Genomic DNA, 20,162 nt, shown 5'->3' with positions numbered 1-20,162 from the left:
TAAAATAGAATAGAAATGTATCACATGGATCCTTAGTAATAACTGTACAAAACCCCAAAACACTGCAATCAAGTTCAACTATAAAGAGCAAGAAATATAATTGTCTATGAACCTGAATCTTCTGTTCCATATATATGTATGTGTGTGTGTGTGTGTGTGTGTGTGTCGTTGCGATATAAAAAGTTGGAAAAATTGATTTAAGCTGATAATGATTTACTGGTTTAGATATGGGTGCATGACTGTATTCTAATGAAGGAAACACCAGGGGAGGTCTGCTGGAGGGCTTTGCGGATAATTTTCCTCATTGTTACAAAGAGACTAAAGAGCTTTTCTCTTTTCCAGTGGATGCTGTTACCAGTTACCTTGAACAGCAGTCACCATCTCGTACTTGTACTTTGAGCAAGCTAGGAGAACAAGCTGCTTGCTCAGACAGTTGAGGAAACTTGGCGGAGCTGGATATTTGATGGACTCATTAAACCCTGAATTAACCGGAACTGCCTTACTGATGGACTTCTTGCTATTTGAGATTATAAATATCTTTATTGTTTAAATTGCTGCTAGCAGTGTCCCAACTGCTAAAGATGAATAGGAATCTATCAGATAGAGAAGTGCATTCTAAACAGAAAGAACAGAATGGGTCAAATCACACATTAGTTGGAACAGACTGTTCATTGTGATTAGAACCATTATGAGTAAGGAGACAGAACAGAAAGCTGGAGAGATACCATATGCCATATTAAGGAATCTAAACTTCACCATCTTTGTAATAGTCTTCATATGTTATTAAGTAGTGAAATAATGTGGTAATATGATTAGATACTGATATTCCTTGGTTAAAGGTTTTCTTAATGCTTCTATCTTTTTAAAAATTGAAGTACAGTTAGTTTAGAATGTTGTGTCAATTCTAGCGTACAGCATAATGTTTCAGTCATATATGTACATACATATATTCCTCAATGCTTATATCTTAAAGTTAGATGCAGTTAATTTTCAGTTATTTCAATATAAATATGCAATGTGTATACCTCTTAACAGAGTCTTTTTCCTCCTTATAAGCATTAGGTTGAATGCTGGATACAGAAGAAATTATTGTAGAACCCAAAGTTCTTCTACATTGTTGTTGTTTATGCTGCAAATGTAGCTCATGCAAGGGCTTAGCATTTTCCATCTACACAACAAGAAAAATCAGGAGTCAGATAAAGAAGATGTGGTATATATATACTATGGAATACTAATTGGCCATAAAAATGAATAAAATAATGCCATTTGCAGCAACACGGATGGACATAGAGCGTATCATACTAAGTGAAGTATGATATTTTATTCACATATAATGAAAAAGGTACATGCTTCTTTTTTGGAGGTTGTATATCATAGAGGTAAAGATCATGAATTAGATTGCTGGGTTCTTCCTGGCTCTCTTGCTTATAATTTGATTTCAGCCGAGTTCCTTACTTTTGTAACTTTTTTTCTCAACTATAAAATAGGAATAATAATAGTACTTACTTCATCAGGTTGTTGAGGGTGTAAATTACACATGTATATATATTTTGCATATGAATATATATATTTCATATATAAATACAAATTGATTATATATTATATATTTCTTTGAATATATGTATATTTGAACAGTGCTTGGCACTGTTGTATATTTACTATTACTGTCATTATCCACAAGAAAAAAAAAAAAAGGCAAGTAGGAACCCCAGAAAAAGTATACAAGACAGTTAAGATCTAAGTATAAGGGAAAACTATCACATGGCATTATTTTGGAGTAGCTGTTGGAGAATAAGAAGAGAGCCTATTGTTTTTACATTGTACCCATTTGGGAAAAAAAAACATAATCCTAGCACATTACTTTGTTCTACAATGTATAATTATTTACAAAAACGTCATAATAATATAAATGCTGTTTATAGCATTTTGAGTTTTAGAATTAACATACAGACAAAGCATAAAGGCTTTATCAGAGTTGCAAGCTGCATATAACCATTGACCTCAAAAAGGTAAAAATAAAGATATACTTGACCTAGGGAAGAAAATGTGAAGGAAAGGCTAAAACCGCTAAGATCTTCATCTTACGTAAAGAGGAATCAGGAGTTAGTGATTAAAGTTGATAGAAAAGAAAAAAGCATTTAGATGTATTATTTCAAGGTACGAAAGTTAAAACAGAAGAAGCAGAAAACTAACTATCAAAGATCCAAGAAAGGAAAGAGGGAGAGAGGGGAGATGTAGAGCAGTATCAATAAGCTAATTCCAATCTTTGTTCCTGGATTTTTCAGTAGGTAATGCTAAAAGTTAATAAATTAAGAAAATCAACAGAAGCTCATTCTTTAGAATTATAGAGTTAATCTTAAGAGGAATTGAAACCCCAAATGGTTAAACACGGTTGCTTCTGAAAAGAGGAAGTTAGAACAGGAAGTTATGCGTGGAAGGATTTTGTGTTTTTGTATTATTTAATTTATAAAGTCATATGTATATATTAACTTGTTTTTAAAAAATTTAAGTGTTTTATATAAGATACTAGTAAATTTACATTTTGTCAATATTTTAAAAAATTATAAACAGTAGAAATATGCAATAAAATTATAACATTATTAATTATGGTGCAAAGTATGTATCTCTTCATGTTTCATTCTGCATATTAGCAATAAACAAGGTTAATAATAAATACATTAACACCCAAGAGACTCTCTTAAATGACTTTCTTTTGCTGATTCTCTGTACTAATTTCTCTCTCTAGTCTCCCAAGTTAAAGCTTACTGAATGATAGCCAAGGCATGCTCAATGGTCAAGCCTGGTTGACCACTTCACAGGATGCCCATGACCCTCTGCGTAAGTGGGTAGTAAGAGTCAACAGTGTTGGTGTAAACTTGTTATGACAGTTGTTATTGTATTTATGTAAGTTAAATAACTATAACAAAAATGGTCTTGGCTACACACCAAAAGATTAATAAATGGATGTATATTTTCATATTTTATGTTAAAATAAAATATTTAAATTATGTATGTATAGTTTTCTATGAGGTCGTGTCTTAACTAACTTTATGATAACTTCTAGTCCTTATCACACTCAATAAATTCTACTGTATCGACTGTCCAACAAATAATACGTTATTTTCTCTATTATTTCTATACATAGTTTTGCATGATATCAGAGATGAAATCCCTGTAAAATTTTATGCTTCTGAATTCTAAAATACATTTGAACTTGGGATTTGTAGAAGCATGTATAAATCTATTAGGGCTAATTGGAATTTCTCTTAAATGATTGTAAGTACACAAATTAAACCTACCTCAGTTGTATCCTTAAGATAACGAAATGATCTAATAGGTCTTGATTTTAGACTTTCTTCAATTGGCTCTAAAGAAACAAATCCAAACATAAATGATATTTCTATACTATTAGACTACTTCTAATTTAACTCAATAAACTATTTTCTCTACTTGTAGCAAACTTTTTAGAAATGTAGTTTGATAATTTTATTTGCTTACATGATGTTGTTTTTACATGTTTAGAGCTAAATATATTCTAGAATAATTTGCTTTTAAAATGAATTTCTATTAGCAGCATATAACATTCAATTATTTATTATTTTCTTAGGAAAAACATTCCTAAATAAAACAGAATCATACTTGATAGTCAAATAAAACTTTTCATTAATTCCTTTGAAAATAGAAATATTTCCCTCAACCTGCCATTCAGAGGATAGTCTGGATTGAGATACAAATGAAGGACTTAACAGCATTTCTATGCTATTTTGAACTACAAGACTGGGTAAGATCACCCAAGGAAAGACTGTAGAAACAGAGGCAGGCTCAGGATAGAGCTCTGAGCAAATACAGTATTTTAAGGATAGAGAAGAGAAATTAAGAAGAGAGGGTGGGAAGGGGTTAAGACAGCAGAAAAACAGGAGAGTGTTAAGAAGGAGGGAGTGATCAACTAACTATAAACTATTGAGGGGTGGAAGAAAATGAAAACAGAAAAACATCCTTTGGACTTAGCAACACGGAGATCATCAGTAGTCTTTTAAAATTTGCTTTCTTTTTTACTGAAGGACAGTCAGTTTACAATGTTGTGTCAGTTTCAGGTGTACAACACAACGTTTCAATCTGTGATCAGTACTCTTAATCAGTGTAGCTTCAGTAGAATGGTGGAGTCAAAAACCAATTTGGAGTAGGTTGAAGTTTGAACAAATTTGAGGAAGTACAGTGTATGTAAAACAAATCTTTAGAGGAATTAGATTATGAAGAGTAGCAGAGAAATGGGGCAATGTGGAATCAAGGAGCATTAGTCAAGATTGTTGATGAGAATGACACAATTATATGTGTGTTTTTTAAAAATAATGCCAGAGGAAGAAAAACAAAGACAACACAAAACACTTAAATTCTCTGAGAATCATTATAGGTGGCTCCTACTTCATAGATGCCTTAAATTTCTAGGAAAGTGAGTTCCTTGACAGTCTCTACAGAGTAAATTTCTATTAAGTAAGATGTTCATACTTCAGTGATTTTTTTAAAACAATAATAAGGAAATTCTTAGGATTGAGCTGAAAGAAAATCTGTAGATTTTCCTTCTAGAAAAATAAACATAAAACATATTTTTAATTTGTGAATGGACAAATTGTCCATTCTGATACTTACCATCTTTCTCTTAGGAAATTCTTCTTCATAGCTCACTGACATCTTTCACACTGCAGTTATAATCCATATACATTCAAGCAAATGCTTTCAAGAGAAACACCAAATTCTAAGAACTTTTAAGACGCATATTAATAAATAATGAAGTATATAATATAAACACTCATACATCAAAGGAGAAGTAAGTGTGTTACAGAAAGCATTACCTATTGACTTGATTTCTTGAATTTTTATATTTGTTGGCACAACGTGTGGTCTTAAATTTGGCTTTTTAGGTTCAGGCTTATTTTTGAAGGAGCTATATCTGGAAGACATAAAATTAATCTAAATTAAAATAATCCAAAAATTTACAAAACTAACCTAAAAAATAAATTTGGAGAGATGTGGTGAAGTCCCAGTTATATAGATGTGAATTGTTGCTGTTTTAATATATTATAGTACAACGTGTAAAAGATCGGGACTGATTAAGCAGGAGCTGAAAATATTAGTGGTAATCACTGGAAATAGAGAAAACCGCTGTTGTCCTAGGATTGAGGGCACTCAGGAAAGAACTGTCCACAAGCTGGATTAACCCCTTTAGAAAAATATACTGGAAATTTGTTCATTGAGATATTGGGGACATTGCCAACCCTAGTCAAAGTGGAGGGATGTGCAGTTAGGGTCAGTTCAGATTCCAGAGCAGTATACCAGATAGGATCACAGCAACTATTTATTGCAAACGTGAATTTTCCTCCACTAAATTCTTTAAATGACTATTGACAATATGTAAGAAGGTTAATGGTACTACATAATTCATGATATTTCTGACCTCCAAATGCTGGAGTAACCTATGACTCAGTCAGTCCTCAGACACTCATCCTTAGTTGATACCATCCAGTCCCACACCTTTAAATATTATCCATAGGCAATGTCCTCCAGGTTTATAGTACAGACACCAAACTCTTCCCTGAGCTCCAGATTTACACACAATAGCTACCTGACTTCTGCAGTGTGATGTGTTACGGGAATTTCAAATCTACATTCAAAAACAAATGTTTGTTTCCACTTCCTTCCCACTCTGTTCCTTACCTTGGCTTTCCCCTTTCCTTCAACCAGAGGGTTAGGCCAAAAACCCTGTGGTCATCTTTGACTTCTCTTTCTCTTACTCTTATTCCCAATCTCTCAGCAAATCTCATTGGATCTTTCTTTGAAATACATTCCAGACCCAACCACTTCTTTCCTCGTTACTTCTACCTTAGTCTGAGGCCCCTTCATCTCTTATCTGAACTATACCTATACATCCCTAGTCGTCCTCTGTCTGCTCTCTCTGCTATCACGCTTGTCCCCAACAGTCTTTTCGCAATGCAACCATGGTGACACCTGTAAAATATGAACAGGATTGTCATTTCCCTCCAACTGTTTCCTGTCAGACTGAAATAAATTTAAAACTTCTCACTGTGAGAAAGAAACCTCCCTCCTCTCCAGTTCTCGTATTTCCAAGTAGAGGAGCTTCCACTGAATGCCTCTGTGCACCGCTTAGCCCGTCTCCTCCACATGGAACCAGAGTGAATTTTTCGGCTGTGTGTTTTAAGGTGAGGAGCTTAAGCACCCACTGAAGGACCTTGACCCTTGCTCTTCCCTCTGCCTGTAACAGTCTTTCCCTAGGTATTGACAAGCTGACTCACTTAAGTCATAATAGAAGTATTTCATAAGTCTCTACTTAAATTTCCATTATTCCAGGACATAGTAAAAATTGAAATATAGACACATGAAATTGTGTTATATTTAGGTGTGTAACAAAATGATTTGATATCTGTATATGCTGTGAAATGATTACCATGTAAGTTTAGTTAGCATCCATTACAATACATGGTTACATTTTTGTGTGTGTGTGTGTGATGAGAACTTAAAAGATCTATTCTCTTAAGCAGGGAGAGTATAGGTCAGTGGTAGAGTGCATACCTAGCATGCACAAGGTCCTGGGTTCAATCCCCAGTACCTCCATCAAAAATATAAACAAGTAAACTTTATTACTTCCCCCCAGAAAATTAATTAATTAATTTAAAAAAAAGATCCACTCTCTCAGCAACCTGCAAATATGCAATACAGTATTGTTAACTATAGTCACCATGCTGTACATTACATCCCCAGGACTTACTTATCTTACAACTGGAAGTTTTATATCTTTCAATTTCACCATAGGCTCTTAGTTGTCCAGCAAATGATGACTGAGAAAGAAGATGGTAACAGTGGTCGGATAAGTAAGAAATGTTGACCTTTCTCTCTCCCTCCTCTCTTACTCCCACACAGGGAGGTGCTGGTAAATACATAATAGCCTTTCTTCCAAGTGTAGTTCCAACGTGAATGTTGGTTGATACTTTCATTTACTTTAAGAAGTAACATGAAAGTGAAACAATGAAGACATAGGTTGGAACGTCACTCATTCATCAATAGCACAAGCTACTTCTTTGCAGAGCCAGATAATTTTTGAATACTAGAATATTTTCTCGGTTTTTCATACTATTCAGAGCATAATGGCTAATGGCAAGACAAACTTTTAGGTTTAATTTTCATTGTTAATGTTTTCTCCCTTACTTTCATAAATCTAGACAAATAACAAATCAAATCCTGACTTGTGATTTTGGCCAGTTTCTGTGGTGTAAATTGATTTCAAGCTTCAAGTGAGACTTCACTGAATATGGAATTGAGAAGAAATATGCAGTAGCATGATATTAATTATAATTCCACCATATGGATACAATGGATGTAAGTTCAAAACCATTAGGTAATGGTAAAATGTAGTAATTAGGAAGTGATGAGTTTTGAGTATTAGCCTTATTTTTAGTATGTTATTGAATTTTTAGTTTACATAACTGAATTTAAATAATGACTGTATTTAATAACTATCTCACAAAATTCCTACACATTCAACAATCAGCTCTAACATACTGGTGGAAGCTGGCTCTAGCACATCATTGTTCCCATACTAGAAAAAAAAAACAAAAAACGATTAACAGAGGCAAGAGGAGGAGGTGTGCTAGAGGAAGACCACACCTAGCTCCCAATCACAGGTAGGGGGACAGGAAGAATCATATTACTGGTGATACCCTTTTTGATTTCAGGTCCTCCAGTGTTGCTAGACTGGCTCCTATGGGGGAAGAGAAAGCCTCAACTAATATGTAGGATCAAAATACTAAATCGGACAGACTTTTAATAACCAAAAATTATCAGAGTGAAATTGGAGAATTATAAAACTGTTTTATGCTATATGTTCGTGAGTTGAGAATAGCTGATGAAACAGTTAATGTTTTATTTTAGATTCAAAAAAATCTGTATTTATAAGTGAGAATCCTCAATGGTTTTATATTCTTATGGTCAGACTCGAAGATGAAAGCTATTTTTACAAAAAGAATTAAAACAATTCCATCTTTGTATATGTTCAGAATCCATTTAGATAGTTCTTTGAAACTTTGAAGAAATTCATCCTTGACACAGATTCAAGGTGGTGCTTTTGTAAAAGATAGTTGACTAGTTTCTCAAAATTTTCTAGTTATTGATTTATTTTTCTTGTTAAGACTATTTTCAACATTTATATTTTCCCAGATCATCCATCACACCCACGTTTCAAAGCAGCATATATACAAATTACTCAATTATTTTCACTTCTTCTACATCTATGATTATAGCTCCTTTCTCATTACTAATATTGTGCCTTCATGTTGCCTGTTTTTTTTTTCTTTTCAATTTCTCAAATTACGGTCATTTAAACATTCTTTGGGGAGGCCTTTGACATGTTCATTTTGCAAAGTGCTCTTAAAAATTCAGCGTGCTTATGAGAGGAAAGTCAAAATTTGGTAGAAGTATTGAGAGAGGACAGTTTTCTTTTTTTTGGCCCTTCAGTAAATGCACACTTAACATAATTTATTTTAAAAAATTGAATTAAGTGCTAGATATTTGGCTTATAAAATTAACTATACACAAACTCTGCCCTCAGCTAATCATGTCTTTCCTTCCTAGTTTACATAGTTCCTCATCATGTTGTTTTCCTTCTTTTTAAAATTTTATCATATGGATTAATTTTGTGGACTTAGTTGAGGTATAACTAAATTATAAATCCTGCCACCTAGAAGAGACAGACTTATAGGATACATAAAATGGGTATATAAATGGATTATTTCTATGCCCAGAGGGATCTGGATAAGGATGGTCTATTACTCACTGAGGAATGAACTACAATTACTTGTATCACCCAGGTTTTGAGAAGGGCCAAAGGATCTATCATTCTACCCACAAGCTCCTTCCCTCCAAGTAGGTGTCAAAAACTGTGAAAGGTCTGAGATTTGACCCTACTTACAAAATAACAAGTTAGCCCACCACAGTTTCATCTCTTCTGGCAGAAGACATGAGACTCCTGGGTCGGAGGCAAAGGACTATTTATTACTCACATCAGCAGGAGCAGCACCTTCTGCATCAGTTCTGTGAGCCCCGGTTCCACAGGGCAGCAAGCAGAGGGCCAGATGACACCTGCACACACAGTGAGTTATGGGACAGGAATGGAGCCTTCAGTTTAAGGGAACCCAAATCTTTTGTAATGGACCATAACATGCCTGCTCTTGCTCAGAGGAGGGCACTTTCTCTATCTTCCAAGGCTGTTTGCTACACAAACATCCTTGAAAAGATAGAAAAAAAGGCAGCCCGTACTTCTGCTCACAAGACGTACAGAAATACAAGAGACCCATGGAGAATTTCCCCCCAACAGTAGGAGGAAGATGGGAGGGTAAGAGTCTAGGAATAAAAGTTGAGTTCCTAGCACTGGCTTCTCATAGAATATGAGGGATGGATCTTGGAATTATAAATTTGGTGGGTTAACCCACTAGCAATAAAATTATAGATCTGTTTTTCGTAAGTTGTATTGGTTTTGGGCTGCTTGAAAAGTTTTTTAATTCATCCCCCCCCCCCCGACCCTTTTACTTATATTTAGAAAAACTCCCTGTGAAAATATGTTCTGTTGCAGTTGAGTCAAAGGGAGTACTGGTAAAGCCTTTGCTTTGGTGCTGCGTGGGCTGGGTTTGAAGGAAGGCTTCTGCACGTGCCTGGGCTTCTGCACGTGCCTGGGCTGTTTCATTCAGGCACCATGGGAAAACCTCAAATACAACTTTGTGTAATAAAGATATCCAGTTTGGATCCCTATTTTACTCATATTTAAGTTAAATGTGGATAAAATATTTCTCCAAGTAAGTTCCTCAGAAAGAAAAAAATAAGCAGATTACATTCTAAAGTCTTTCAAGTCCAAAAACTTGTCTCTCTTTTGTTCTCATGTATAAACGATGATTCATCCATATAACGAATTTCTGGATTGCTACTCTGTTCAAAAGCTGAAAATGGTTTACTGTTTTCTAGCCTCAGAGATGCAGATGAGACACATGAAACTTATCTGATTTCCTTTCCTTTATGATTAACCAGTTTTTCCCCCTGCCTTGGGAATTGAGTAATTTTACCATAAGTCTAGCACTTAGTAAAACTTTTGATCTGAAAATTTGTCTGTCTGAAACAAAGGCACTTTTTTTTTTATGTTTCTTTGATTATTTCCTCATCATCTGTTTCTCGCTCTCCTGATTTTTGTATTAAAGTACATTTATATATCGAGTATCCTAAAACTGTACTAAATGTCTCTTTTCAACCTGATTTCCATCTTTGGGGGGCATTTTTATAAGATTGTGCCTTTACTTGATTTTCTAGATTATCAACTGAGTCTTCATCTGTTTTCTATTTTTAATCTCACTCAGATTCTGATTCAAAAATGTCTATTTTTTTAAATCCCTTTTCCTCCTGTTTACTTCTTTTTTTAAGAGATATTTTCTGCAGTTCTCTTCTGTTTCCTGTCATAAATCTGCCTCGTTTGGAGTCACCTGTTTTGATTGTTTGGCTTCATCTCCCTCCTTCACATGAGTCCTCTTATATGACCTGTGGTTTCTCTTTACTCATTTCAGTGAGTAAGGTTCCTGCAGCACCTCGGAAGGCCAGGCTATTTGGGACTCAGGGAGTAGCAAGCAGTGAGAGAGAAGATTCTTTTGCAATGGATCAGTGGCAGACAGGCTGTCATGTGAGGGTCTCTTGACTGAGGGAGTGAGAGAGAAAGAGGCCCCTAGAAATGGTTCTCAAACCTCTAGTTGTATATTAACATCCAGGGTGCTCTGGAAAAGCCCCTATGCCCAGACTCTGCCGCACTAGTTAAATCATGGTCTGTAGGGCAGTGCTCAGCTATTTTCCAAAAGTTCTCAATTGAGCAGCCATTGCTGAGAAGCTTTGCGGGAGAGTCTCAGGTTGCTCCAGGCATAAGCAGTAAGTGGGAGTCCTCTTCCAGGTGTAGGGACGAGGAAGTGTCCAGCCCAAGAGTGAAGCTCTCCCCACAGAGAGCTGGAGGAGACAAGGCTGTCACCTTCCCCGAATCCTCGTGGGGACTTTAAGGAGCCTGCACCCACGTAAGTGAGAAACTGTGGGCAGTAGCAAGCAAGGCATGACTCTATTTTCACTCACTTAAATGTCTCCTCCTCCTCTTTACTTCCTGCTCCCACCCCACCCCACCTACCTGTCCCAAGTCACACTTTACCTGAGATTCTAGAAATGATTGCCATGTGTAAACATGGCTCAACTGTATCTCATTACTATCTTATTTTGAATGATTAGAACATACAATTGTATATTGCAAAAAATACAGCTTATATATTTTTTGTTGAGTTTTTTTTAAAAGTGACTACTGTACGTTGGGGAATTTTAACTCTTCACATATATTAATTCATTAATTCTCACAACAACTCTGTGGGATACCTACCATTCTTATCCCCCATGTCAAGATGAGAAGTCCGAGGCACAAAGAGGTCATGTGGCTTGTCCAAGGTCATAACTAGCAGGAAGCAAAGCTAAGATGCACACCTGGCAGCTGATCTGTATCCCCATCCTCTTAATCTCTGTCCTAATGCCACACAGAGTATGACATGTATATTGAACTACAGTAAGAAGGAATTTGACCAACTAAATTTCAGTACAGGTTGCATCGTATTCTCTAATCCTATTTCATTATCTTTCCTGCATGCAAATTTATGCTTTTGTCATAAAAATATTTCTAAAAGGAATATTCTTTTGGTTTTACATTTAGGAAAATAGTTCTTCTAATGAGAAGCCCCTATTAATCTAAAGGAAAAATATTCTTTTTTTTTAACATTTTTTATTGATTTATAATCATTTTACAATGTTGTGTCAAATTCCAGTGTTCAGCACAATTTTTCAGTCGTAAATTCACCATTTTCACCTGATAATTCAGTACTGAATGCTTAGGTAATGAAGAAAGCACTTTATTTCTCTTTGAAAATTTCTTAGGTTCCAGGTAATTTTAAAAAAAGATTTTTGTTAAAATGGGTATGGTTCTTTTGTAAAAGATCCAATTATGAAAAGTTGCAAAGAAGGGTAGATTTGGTGTTCATTGACAAACCTTAAAGACTATATATAAATGAAAGGCAAAAGGCTGAGAGAGATTTTTGAATAATTATAAAACTCTCTGCTTATCAGGAAAGTAATCCTAGGAAGGTCCTTCCAGTAAATTTTGGGTATTTGTGGCCATCCCCTTTATCAGTTCCCATTTATCCAAGAAAAATACAGAAATCCTGAGCTAATACCAATGTGGAAAAGATGTCTCTGGGAGTAACTGAGAAAGCAGCCCTATAAATTTTAATCATTCTCAATCCTAGCCTTATGTAAGAATCATCTGGGGAATCTTAAAAAATAGTAATGCCTGGGCCCTACTCCAAACTAATTAAAGTTGAATCCAATTATTTTAAAGCTCCCCAGGTAATACTAACAGGCAGGTGGGTTGAAAACCACTGCTCTGAACACAAAGCTCAGCTACATTTCAACCTGGGCAGGTTTCATCAGCTAGGCGATCACAGCACTAGGGTGAGTGTTGCTATGGTACTCAGCAAGCCAAGGAGAAACAGAACACATGCCGGTGTTGGGTAGCACGACGAGAGCGGGACACAGCTAGAGCAGTGACTTAAAGGGTGGACCCTGGACCAGCAGCGTCAGCATTACCTGGAAACTTACTAGACATACAAATTATCAGGCCACCGCCCAGACCTACAGAATCGAACACTGCCAGTGGGGCTCCCCAGTTTGTCCTCCATGTTTGAGAACCACTGGGCTACAGTAGTACTTTTCAGCCATTAGTGTCGATGGAATCACCTGGGGGATCTGGTCAACTGCAGCTTTAGTCTGGAAGAGGGTCAGAGATTCTATAATTCAAACGAGCTGCCAGGTGATACTGATGCTGCTGGATGGAGGATCATACTTTGAGTAGCAAGAGGCTAGGGATAAAAAAATGAAAGAGGCATGCAGTTACCAGGAATCACTCTGGTCCTGGCAGTGGTGGTTATGATGTAAGGTTTAGGCTAAGCTGAAAGCTGTGTCATCAGATTTGACATCTGGGCTCAGTGTAGGAGTGAGGTTTGTGAGCACTGGTGGAGGCTGGTATCCTAAGTTATAATCAACATAACTTGGAGATCAGGAGCTGCATCTCAAGATCTGGAAAAACTAAATCTATCCAATATAGCCATTGTAATCAGCATATCATTGCTGATATGAGGGGAAAAAACTTGCTGCCGTATGCTCTGTCATTTAAGTAATCATTCTATTAAGGCTGAAAAGGACTCACTGCAAGATGACTTGTTTCCTGGAAGAGGCAGTTTCTGGAGATACTATGAATTCTTATAAAATGAGGGAGGAGCCCTCATAAGTTTTAATGACCTCTTTTGCTATTTAACAATATTTCTATAATCCAAATGTGAGTATGCATTGCCTTGTTTAAATCCTTCAGCAGCTCCTCGCTGAAGGAAACTGTCCAGAGTTCTTTACCTGGTTCATAAGGCCCTTGCTGATGTGGCCTTATTTACCTCTTCAGCCTCATTTCTTACCAAGCCATCTCCAGTGTCTACCCCATATTCCTTTCAAGCCTAGCAACACTGAACTACTTTTGGTTCTTCACATAGGCTGGGCTTTCCTTTGCCTCTGGCTGACCCTTTGCCCATATTATTGCCTTGGCCGGGAATCTATTTCTCTCTTTTAAATCTTGTTGTCTCTTCATTAACTCTCTGGGTCTCACCTGAGGGGCCACCTCCTCTAGGAAGCTTTTGCTGATCCTCATATTTGGAATCTCTCTGTAGCAGCTGGTGTTTGCCTGTTCACTTATTTGAATCTCCCACTGAAGAGGTATATTTCACTGTTACTGTAATATCCCCATAGCAGTTACTCGAAAAACACTTGGGGAATAAAATCAATAAATGAAAATTACTGTAGTAAGTGACAGCAGAGCTATTGTTAACAAAAATTTAAAAGTTACCTAAGAATTTTTTAATTTGAACTTGGTTTAGGGACAGTCATTCCAGTATGAGTGAAATCTGCTACTATATTAAATTCCACTTCTGGAAGTAGAAAACTAGGTGGTTTGAACTAGCTATCCCCCTGAGAACAACTAGAAAAGCTGGAAAAAATATTAAAAACATTTGTTTACAGACATATGAGCACTCCCAATAAAGTAAGAAATTGAGAAGCCAAGAGCTAGGAGAAGAGGGAAACTCAGAGTGTTAAGTCTGGCATTTGAGACTGTATGTCTGTAAATTCCACAATCAGCAGCAGGGAAGCAAAAAAGCTGTGTGGCACTTCCGACAAACTTACAGGGCTACAGGAACAAAACTGGAGTTCAGGGCCCACTGAAGAGGGAAGGGTCCTAGTATACCCTTCAGGCGGGGGTTGGAACCTCAGATATTTATTACCTAGAAGTAAGGTTGAATCATAGCTAAGCCCTCAAAGAAATTGAAGTTCATTTTGAATTATCTCTACCCTGATCTAGGATTGGTGATGCCCCTAGCCTAGACACCTGCCAAAAACCAGCACAAATCCTCTCTGGATGAGAGAATATCACCTAGAGTTTCAACTTGTATCCACACTTTCTCAAACGCAGGCATGTGAGAAGATAAAACAAAGAACCCCTAAAACCAAGGAAAACAATAGATAATAGAAATAGATCCACAAGGTATCCACAAATAGCTAGGCTTAATTTGTTTAGAGAATTAAACAGTAATTTACAACACATGCTTTTCAAACATAGTAGAGAATTAACACTTATTTCACTATTTTAAATAGTTCTATATTATAGAAAAATTATACAGTGTGTTAAAACTAGGACTGTTAGCAGGAGCTCTGTCTCCTGACTGAAATATACACATCTAAAGAATTTCTTTTTTACTCTGAGGCAGTACAAAACTGCTACATGAGGAAAGCTACTTGAAAAGAGGCAAATGTCAGACAGAAGTGGTCTTAGAAGCAAAACTCAGCATCTAGAAAAGACTTATTTACATGTACCAGAGCCTCTTAATTTCTTTAACCAAATTTTATTTCTTTTGACCTGGGCTACACTCTAATTCTTGTGTAAATTCTTGAAATTTTCCTGTACATTTTTTTTTCTTGCTAGGTTTGGTCCTCTGGGCACTGATCAAACAAAATTTACTTGGTCTTTGTATCTTGAAAATACATGCCTCTGTCTTTATAATTTTGACTCTGATATCAAACTGCAAGTCAGCCAAACAAACTTAACTCAAAAGGAACATTACTCAGCTGCTGAGATGTTATCACTAAACAAAAGGTCAACGATGCCTTTATAAACTACTTATAAACTGCAGACAGGGAAGGGGAATCAACAGTATCACCCTGGAAAATACTGCCATAAAACATATTGCACATCATCTGTAAATGTGTCTAATGGACCATTAGCCATATATTATACTGTCACATAATGGTGCACACACACATATATATATATATTCAAAAATATAAACATGCACAAACATAAAATATATAATTGTATAATATATAATAATGTATAATAAAATACATTATTTTTCCCTTCTCTACATACCCAACTTCCATGTTATGCAACTTAATCTATGTATTATTAAAATATTCTAATTCAGACGGATAGCTGCATAAATGACTTTGAAGTAAAGTTGTTGACTAAATCTACATAAAAATAAAGTATTAATGAAAGAAGTTTGTGATAAAGCTAAATTACTTAAGCCACTAATATTTGTGGAAACAAACTCCATTTTCTTATGGTTGCAAAATGGAAACATGTTCTGACATCCTGCTAAATCATAAATAACAAAAATCTGAGTGAGCTGAATTTTGAGTCCAAGTGATCTTGTTTTAATTTAGATTCAGATATGTTTGTCCAATTGTCTTCTAGAAACCACCACCTGGATGCCCCACAGGCATCTAAAACTTAACATATCCAAAATCAAGCTCAGCATTTCTCACTCTAATCTTATCCACCCCGATCTGCTCTCCATCCTGTGTTCTCTACCTAAGTACCAAACACCGTAATGCTTCTAGTCACCAAGACTAAAGCTGGAAACCATTCTGCTGAATGTGGTAGTGATAAGAACACAGGCTCTAAAATCAGACTGCTAGTGTTTAAATCTAGCTTATGCCACTTGTCAGCCCTGAGCTGGGGCAAGCTATTTAACCTCACCAACACTTGGGTTTGTCATCTGTAAACCTATGAATTATTAAACAGAGTACTGAGGTAAGAACAGTTTTTACACTATCACTGATGTCCAATTGATTTGAAGGTCTATTGGTTCTACACCTCAGTGTTTCTCTTGTCTGGGCTCTTCTCCACATTTCTGATGCCTAGAAAATTGTATAGCACACTTACACAATGCCAGTGACAAACCAATTTTTACATGTTCAGGCTCCTTCTTATAATTACGCAGGAAAACTTCCTTCCTTAGAAAAGGCGTATCTTGTTTTAGCAGTACATTGGTTACAGTTTGAAATAAATCCTGACATTAATTTGGGGTGACACAACAAAGCTCAAGAAGTCTTTCTTTAAAGATTTAGAATTACAATTACTATGTACAATTACCATCTGCGATAGTAAAATATTATAATAAACAGTTTGTAAACTAGGAATATTCAGAGCTCTAATCTAGCGTAACTCATAACCATCATGAAATACACGTATGTATGACAAAGCTTACATTTAATATAGGTTGCATAATCTGAGACAAATATAAAATAATGCTTTAAGATTCCAAACCGAAAGTTTGAGGTAGTTATGATGATTACCTTTTTGTTTTGTTAATGCCATGTGATCTGTCTTTTGTGATCTTTGATTCTGTCTTAGATATGGGGGTAGTGATAGCCTTTTCAAATTCCAACTGAAAATCAAACGTCAGAGGTATCACTGAAATCTTTTTCCTTACTTGACCCTGAAGGTTGTTTTTCTGCAGCAAAGCCAAAATATAACACAGCAGAAAAATGAGCACTTTTCATTTAGGGAAAATCCTGTATAAGAAAGGCAAAATTAATCTCACTTTATATACACCCCCCCCACACACACACACAATTTCTGTCGCAGGCAATAATGGACAGAAAATTGGAAGCCTTGTGTACCAACTCTTCTCCTATTGCCAACTAAATGTTGGCAGTTGCCATCTACCTCTACAAGGATTAAATCATGAGCCTCTGCAGCTGCTGACTTTCAACACACCTGGAAAGGAGTTCAGGGTGGAGATCAGGAATGAGGCACTTTGTGCTCTGGGAAAAACTGGCAGAACAGGAATTCAGATAGTTAGATATTTTCAGGAGATTTTAAGAGTTCAAATTCTTGCATCTCCCCATATCTAGAAAAGCACTAAAATCATTAACATGACATCTGCTCCTCATGACTAGCAGCAAGCCTCTGCCAAAATGTGTGCTTGACTGCACGTACCCCCTTTCGCTAAAATCATATATAATACTGACTTCCCCCTCTACCTTTTTGGAGCAGTTCCTCAGAGCTGTCTGAGATGCTGTCCCCTGGACTATAGTCCTCATTTTGCCCCAGATAAAATTTAACTCACAACTCTCACGTTGTGCATTTTTTCTCAGTCAACGCTGTCTATGAAATGAGGGTGTTAGACTAGATGATCATGAAGGCTCCCTCCAAATTCTAAAGTTCAGAATTGAAGAATGACCTATATATTTAGCAAGTTTAGCAATATTGATATGGAGAGCTATTGGAACCATAGCAGGCAGGTCTCTCCAACCTGCTTCTCTTCTTGAACTCACACCCACAGTAGAGCACACAGACATTCATCCGGCATGAGCCTGAAATGGAGTTAAGAAAGCAATCAAAAGAGGACTGAAGAGGAACAAAGGTGTAGATAAAGTGTGAGTTATGGAGCCAAACAATCAGAAAACCAGACAACATATATGAAAACAACTACAATCAGGCATTAGGAAGCAGGCAGAGCAGGACCACAATCCCTGGAAAAAGAGACACAAATAAGGTAAACCCTACAGTAGCCTAAGGTTGTTCTTGGAGGCAGTTTCCAGACTGAGGCACAGGAGGAGGAACTCAACCCAAACCTGGTGTCTCTGACCTTGTTGAGTTTGAGAGACAGAGAGTACACCAACAATAGCAATCACAGCTTTGGGCATTCACCCCAGAGAAATGAAAGCTTACGTTCACACAAAAACCTGTACACAAATATTCATAGCAGCTTTACTTCATCCTATGTTTTTTAGCAGCTTTATTTTTAAAAGCAAAATACTGCAAACAACCCAAATGTCCTTCAGTGGGTGAGCAGTTGGAACTGTACATCCATATAATGAAATACCACCAGCAGTAAAATGTATACATTATTTATCATAAAAAAGCTATTGATTCATACAAAAACTTAGATGGACCTCAAGGGCATTACACTTAGTGAAAAAGTCAATCTCAGAACTGTACACACTGAACGATTCCATTTATATAACATTCTCAGAATTATAAAATTATGGATATGGAGAACAGATTAGTCATTGCTGGGGATGGAGACAGGGAACTGGGGGGATGGATACAAATACAAAGAAGTAACAAGAGGGAGTACTTTTTAGGGTGGAAGTGTGCTGTGTCTTGACTGTGGTGGTTTACACAAATCTATAATGGGATAAAACTGCACAAAGCTACAGACACAAATAAATATAGGTTAAAAAATGATGGTAACTGAGTGAAGTCTGCAGTATAGTTAACAGTAATATACCAGTGTCAACGTTGGATGTGACTCAGACTGGCTTTGCTCTTGAACAACAACTATGTAAGATGCCACCATTGGGGTTAACTAGGTGAAAGGTACATGGAACTCTTCGTAATTTCTGCAACTTCCTGTGAGTCTATAATTATTTCAAAATAAAGTTGTTAAAAAAATTAAAAATTACCAAAAATTAAAAATTACCAAAGTGAGTTTTACATTGTATCTCATTTTCTCAATAAAACAAGAAATAGAGATAATCCACCTTTGTGAATGTATGTATGTGCATGTGTATTTATGTCATGGATATTTGCAAGAAAGGGTAAATGTATGTATATGTACATATATTAATATTTGAATACCTTTGTAAGAGTACAAAAGATGTGGATGGATAAACATCAACCACTAAAATTTGTTCGCCTCAGTGGAAAGGATTAGAGGGAAGAGGCCAAAGGGTACTAATATTTCTTTATGCAACTTTTCTTATGTATAATTTTCTTTATACATATCTATATGTTGTTTAACTTGTTTCCAAATGTATTTTTTAACTTTATAACTTAAAATATAAGAAAAGTTTTTTTAAGTGATTATATATAATTTTTAAAAAATCTCTAGGTGGGGAGGGTATAGCTCAGTGGTAGAGCACATGCTCAGCATGCGTGAGGTCCTGGGTTCAGTCCCTAGTACCTCCATTGAAAAAGTAAATAAATAAATAAATAAATAAACCTAATTACCTCCCCTCTGCAAAAAAAATTTTTTAATTAAAAAAAAAAAGAATCTCTAGGGAATTTTCTATTAGTAAACTATGCACAGTAACACAAAATGAGAAATCCATGGAAATACTTTTACAAAGGAAGCCTCCAGTAAAGATTAAGAATTATTATTACTAATCGTATCTTAAAATTTTATGTAAAGGGTAATTTCATGAGAAATTTAATAGATTTTATCTCTAATTATATTTTCTATAGTACATTACAATTCATTTTAAACAAAAAGTAAAAAAGCAATAAACTTTGGGGTGTCCAAGTCTAACAGGTTTGCTTTAGTTAAGTCATCCCTGATTTTCTATTTCAACATTTTGATAGCTATAACAGGATCAATTTATACCATTTTTCAATATTTCTCTATTTTCTGAATGAAAGGACATAATTATGAAAAATTAAAGAGAAAACAAATTATTACTCAAACATCAGCGTTTCATTTTGAGGTTCACAAATATGTTCATTCATGTAAGAGTTCCTCTCTTGTGTCTTCCTTGATTTCTCAAACTCCACTGCTCCTTATATATGCCTCATTACCCACATTGTTATATTATTTTATTTATTTCTGTAACTAAATTAAACTGCTCATCTATGTTAGAAAATCTGGTGCTTCAGAACTGTATTCTTTATTAATATTTTACATTGAAAATACACCTCACCTTTTAAAGTTTAT

General features: G+C 35.7%; 1 protein-coding gene across 1 annotated transcript in view; it reads right to left on the bottom strand.

Moving 5' to 3' along the window:
- C13H1orf141 (chromosome 13 C1orf141 homolog) overlaps positions 1 to 20,162 on the bottom strand; it is a 35,552-nt gene that overhangs the window by 10,245 nt on the left and 5,145 nt on the right. The window contains exons 2-5 of the mRNA XM_045522918.2: positions 16,798 to 16,955; positions 4,851 to 4,948; positions 3,300 to 3,367; positions 1,026 to 1,168 (exon numbers count right to left, since the gene is read on the bottom strand). Of these exons, the coding sequence (XP_045378874.1) occupies positions 1,026 to 1,168; positions 3,300 to 3,367; positions 4,851 to 4,948; positions 16,798 to 16,955 (467 nt within the window). The remainder of the gene's footprint in view (positions 1 to 1,025; positions 1,169 to 3,299; positions 3,368 to 4,850; positions 4,949 to 16,797; positions 16,956 to 20,162) is intronic.

The sequence above is a fragment of the Camelus bactrianus genome, chromosome 13, assembly GCF_048773025.1.
Source record: "Camelus bactrianus isolate YW-2024 breed Bactrian camel chromosome 13, ASM4877302v1, whole genome shotgun sequence".
In the NCBI taxonomy this organism is placed as follows: Eukaryota; Metazoa; Chordata; class Mammalia; order Artiodactyla; family Camelidae; genus Camelus; species Camelus bactrianus.
Note: the sequence above shows the minus strand (reverse complement) of the source record. Positions and strands in the feature narration are given on the sequence as shown.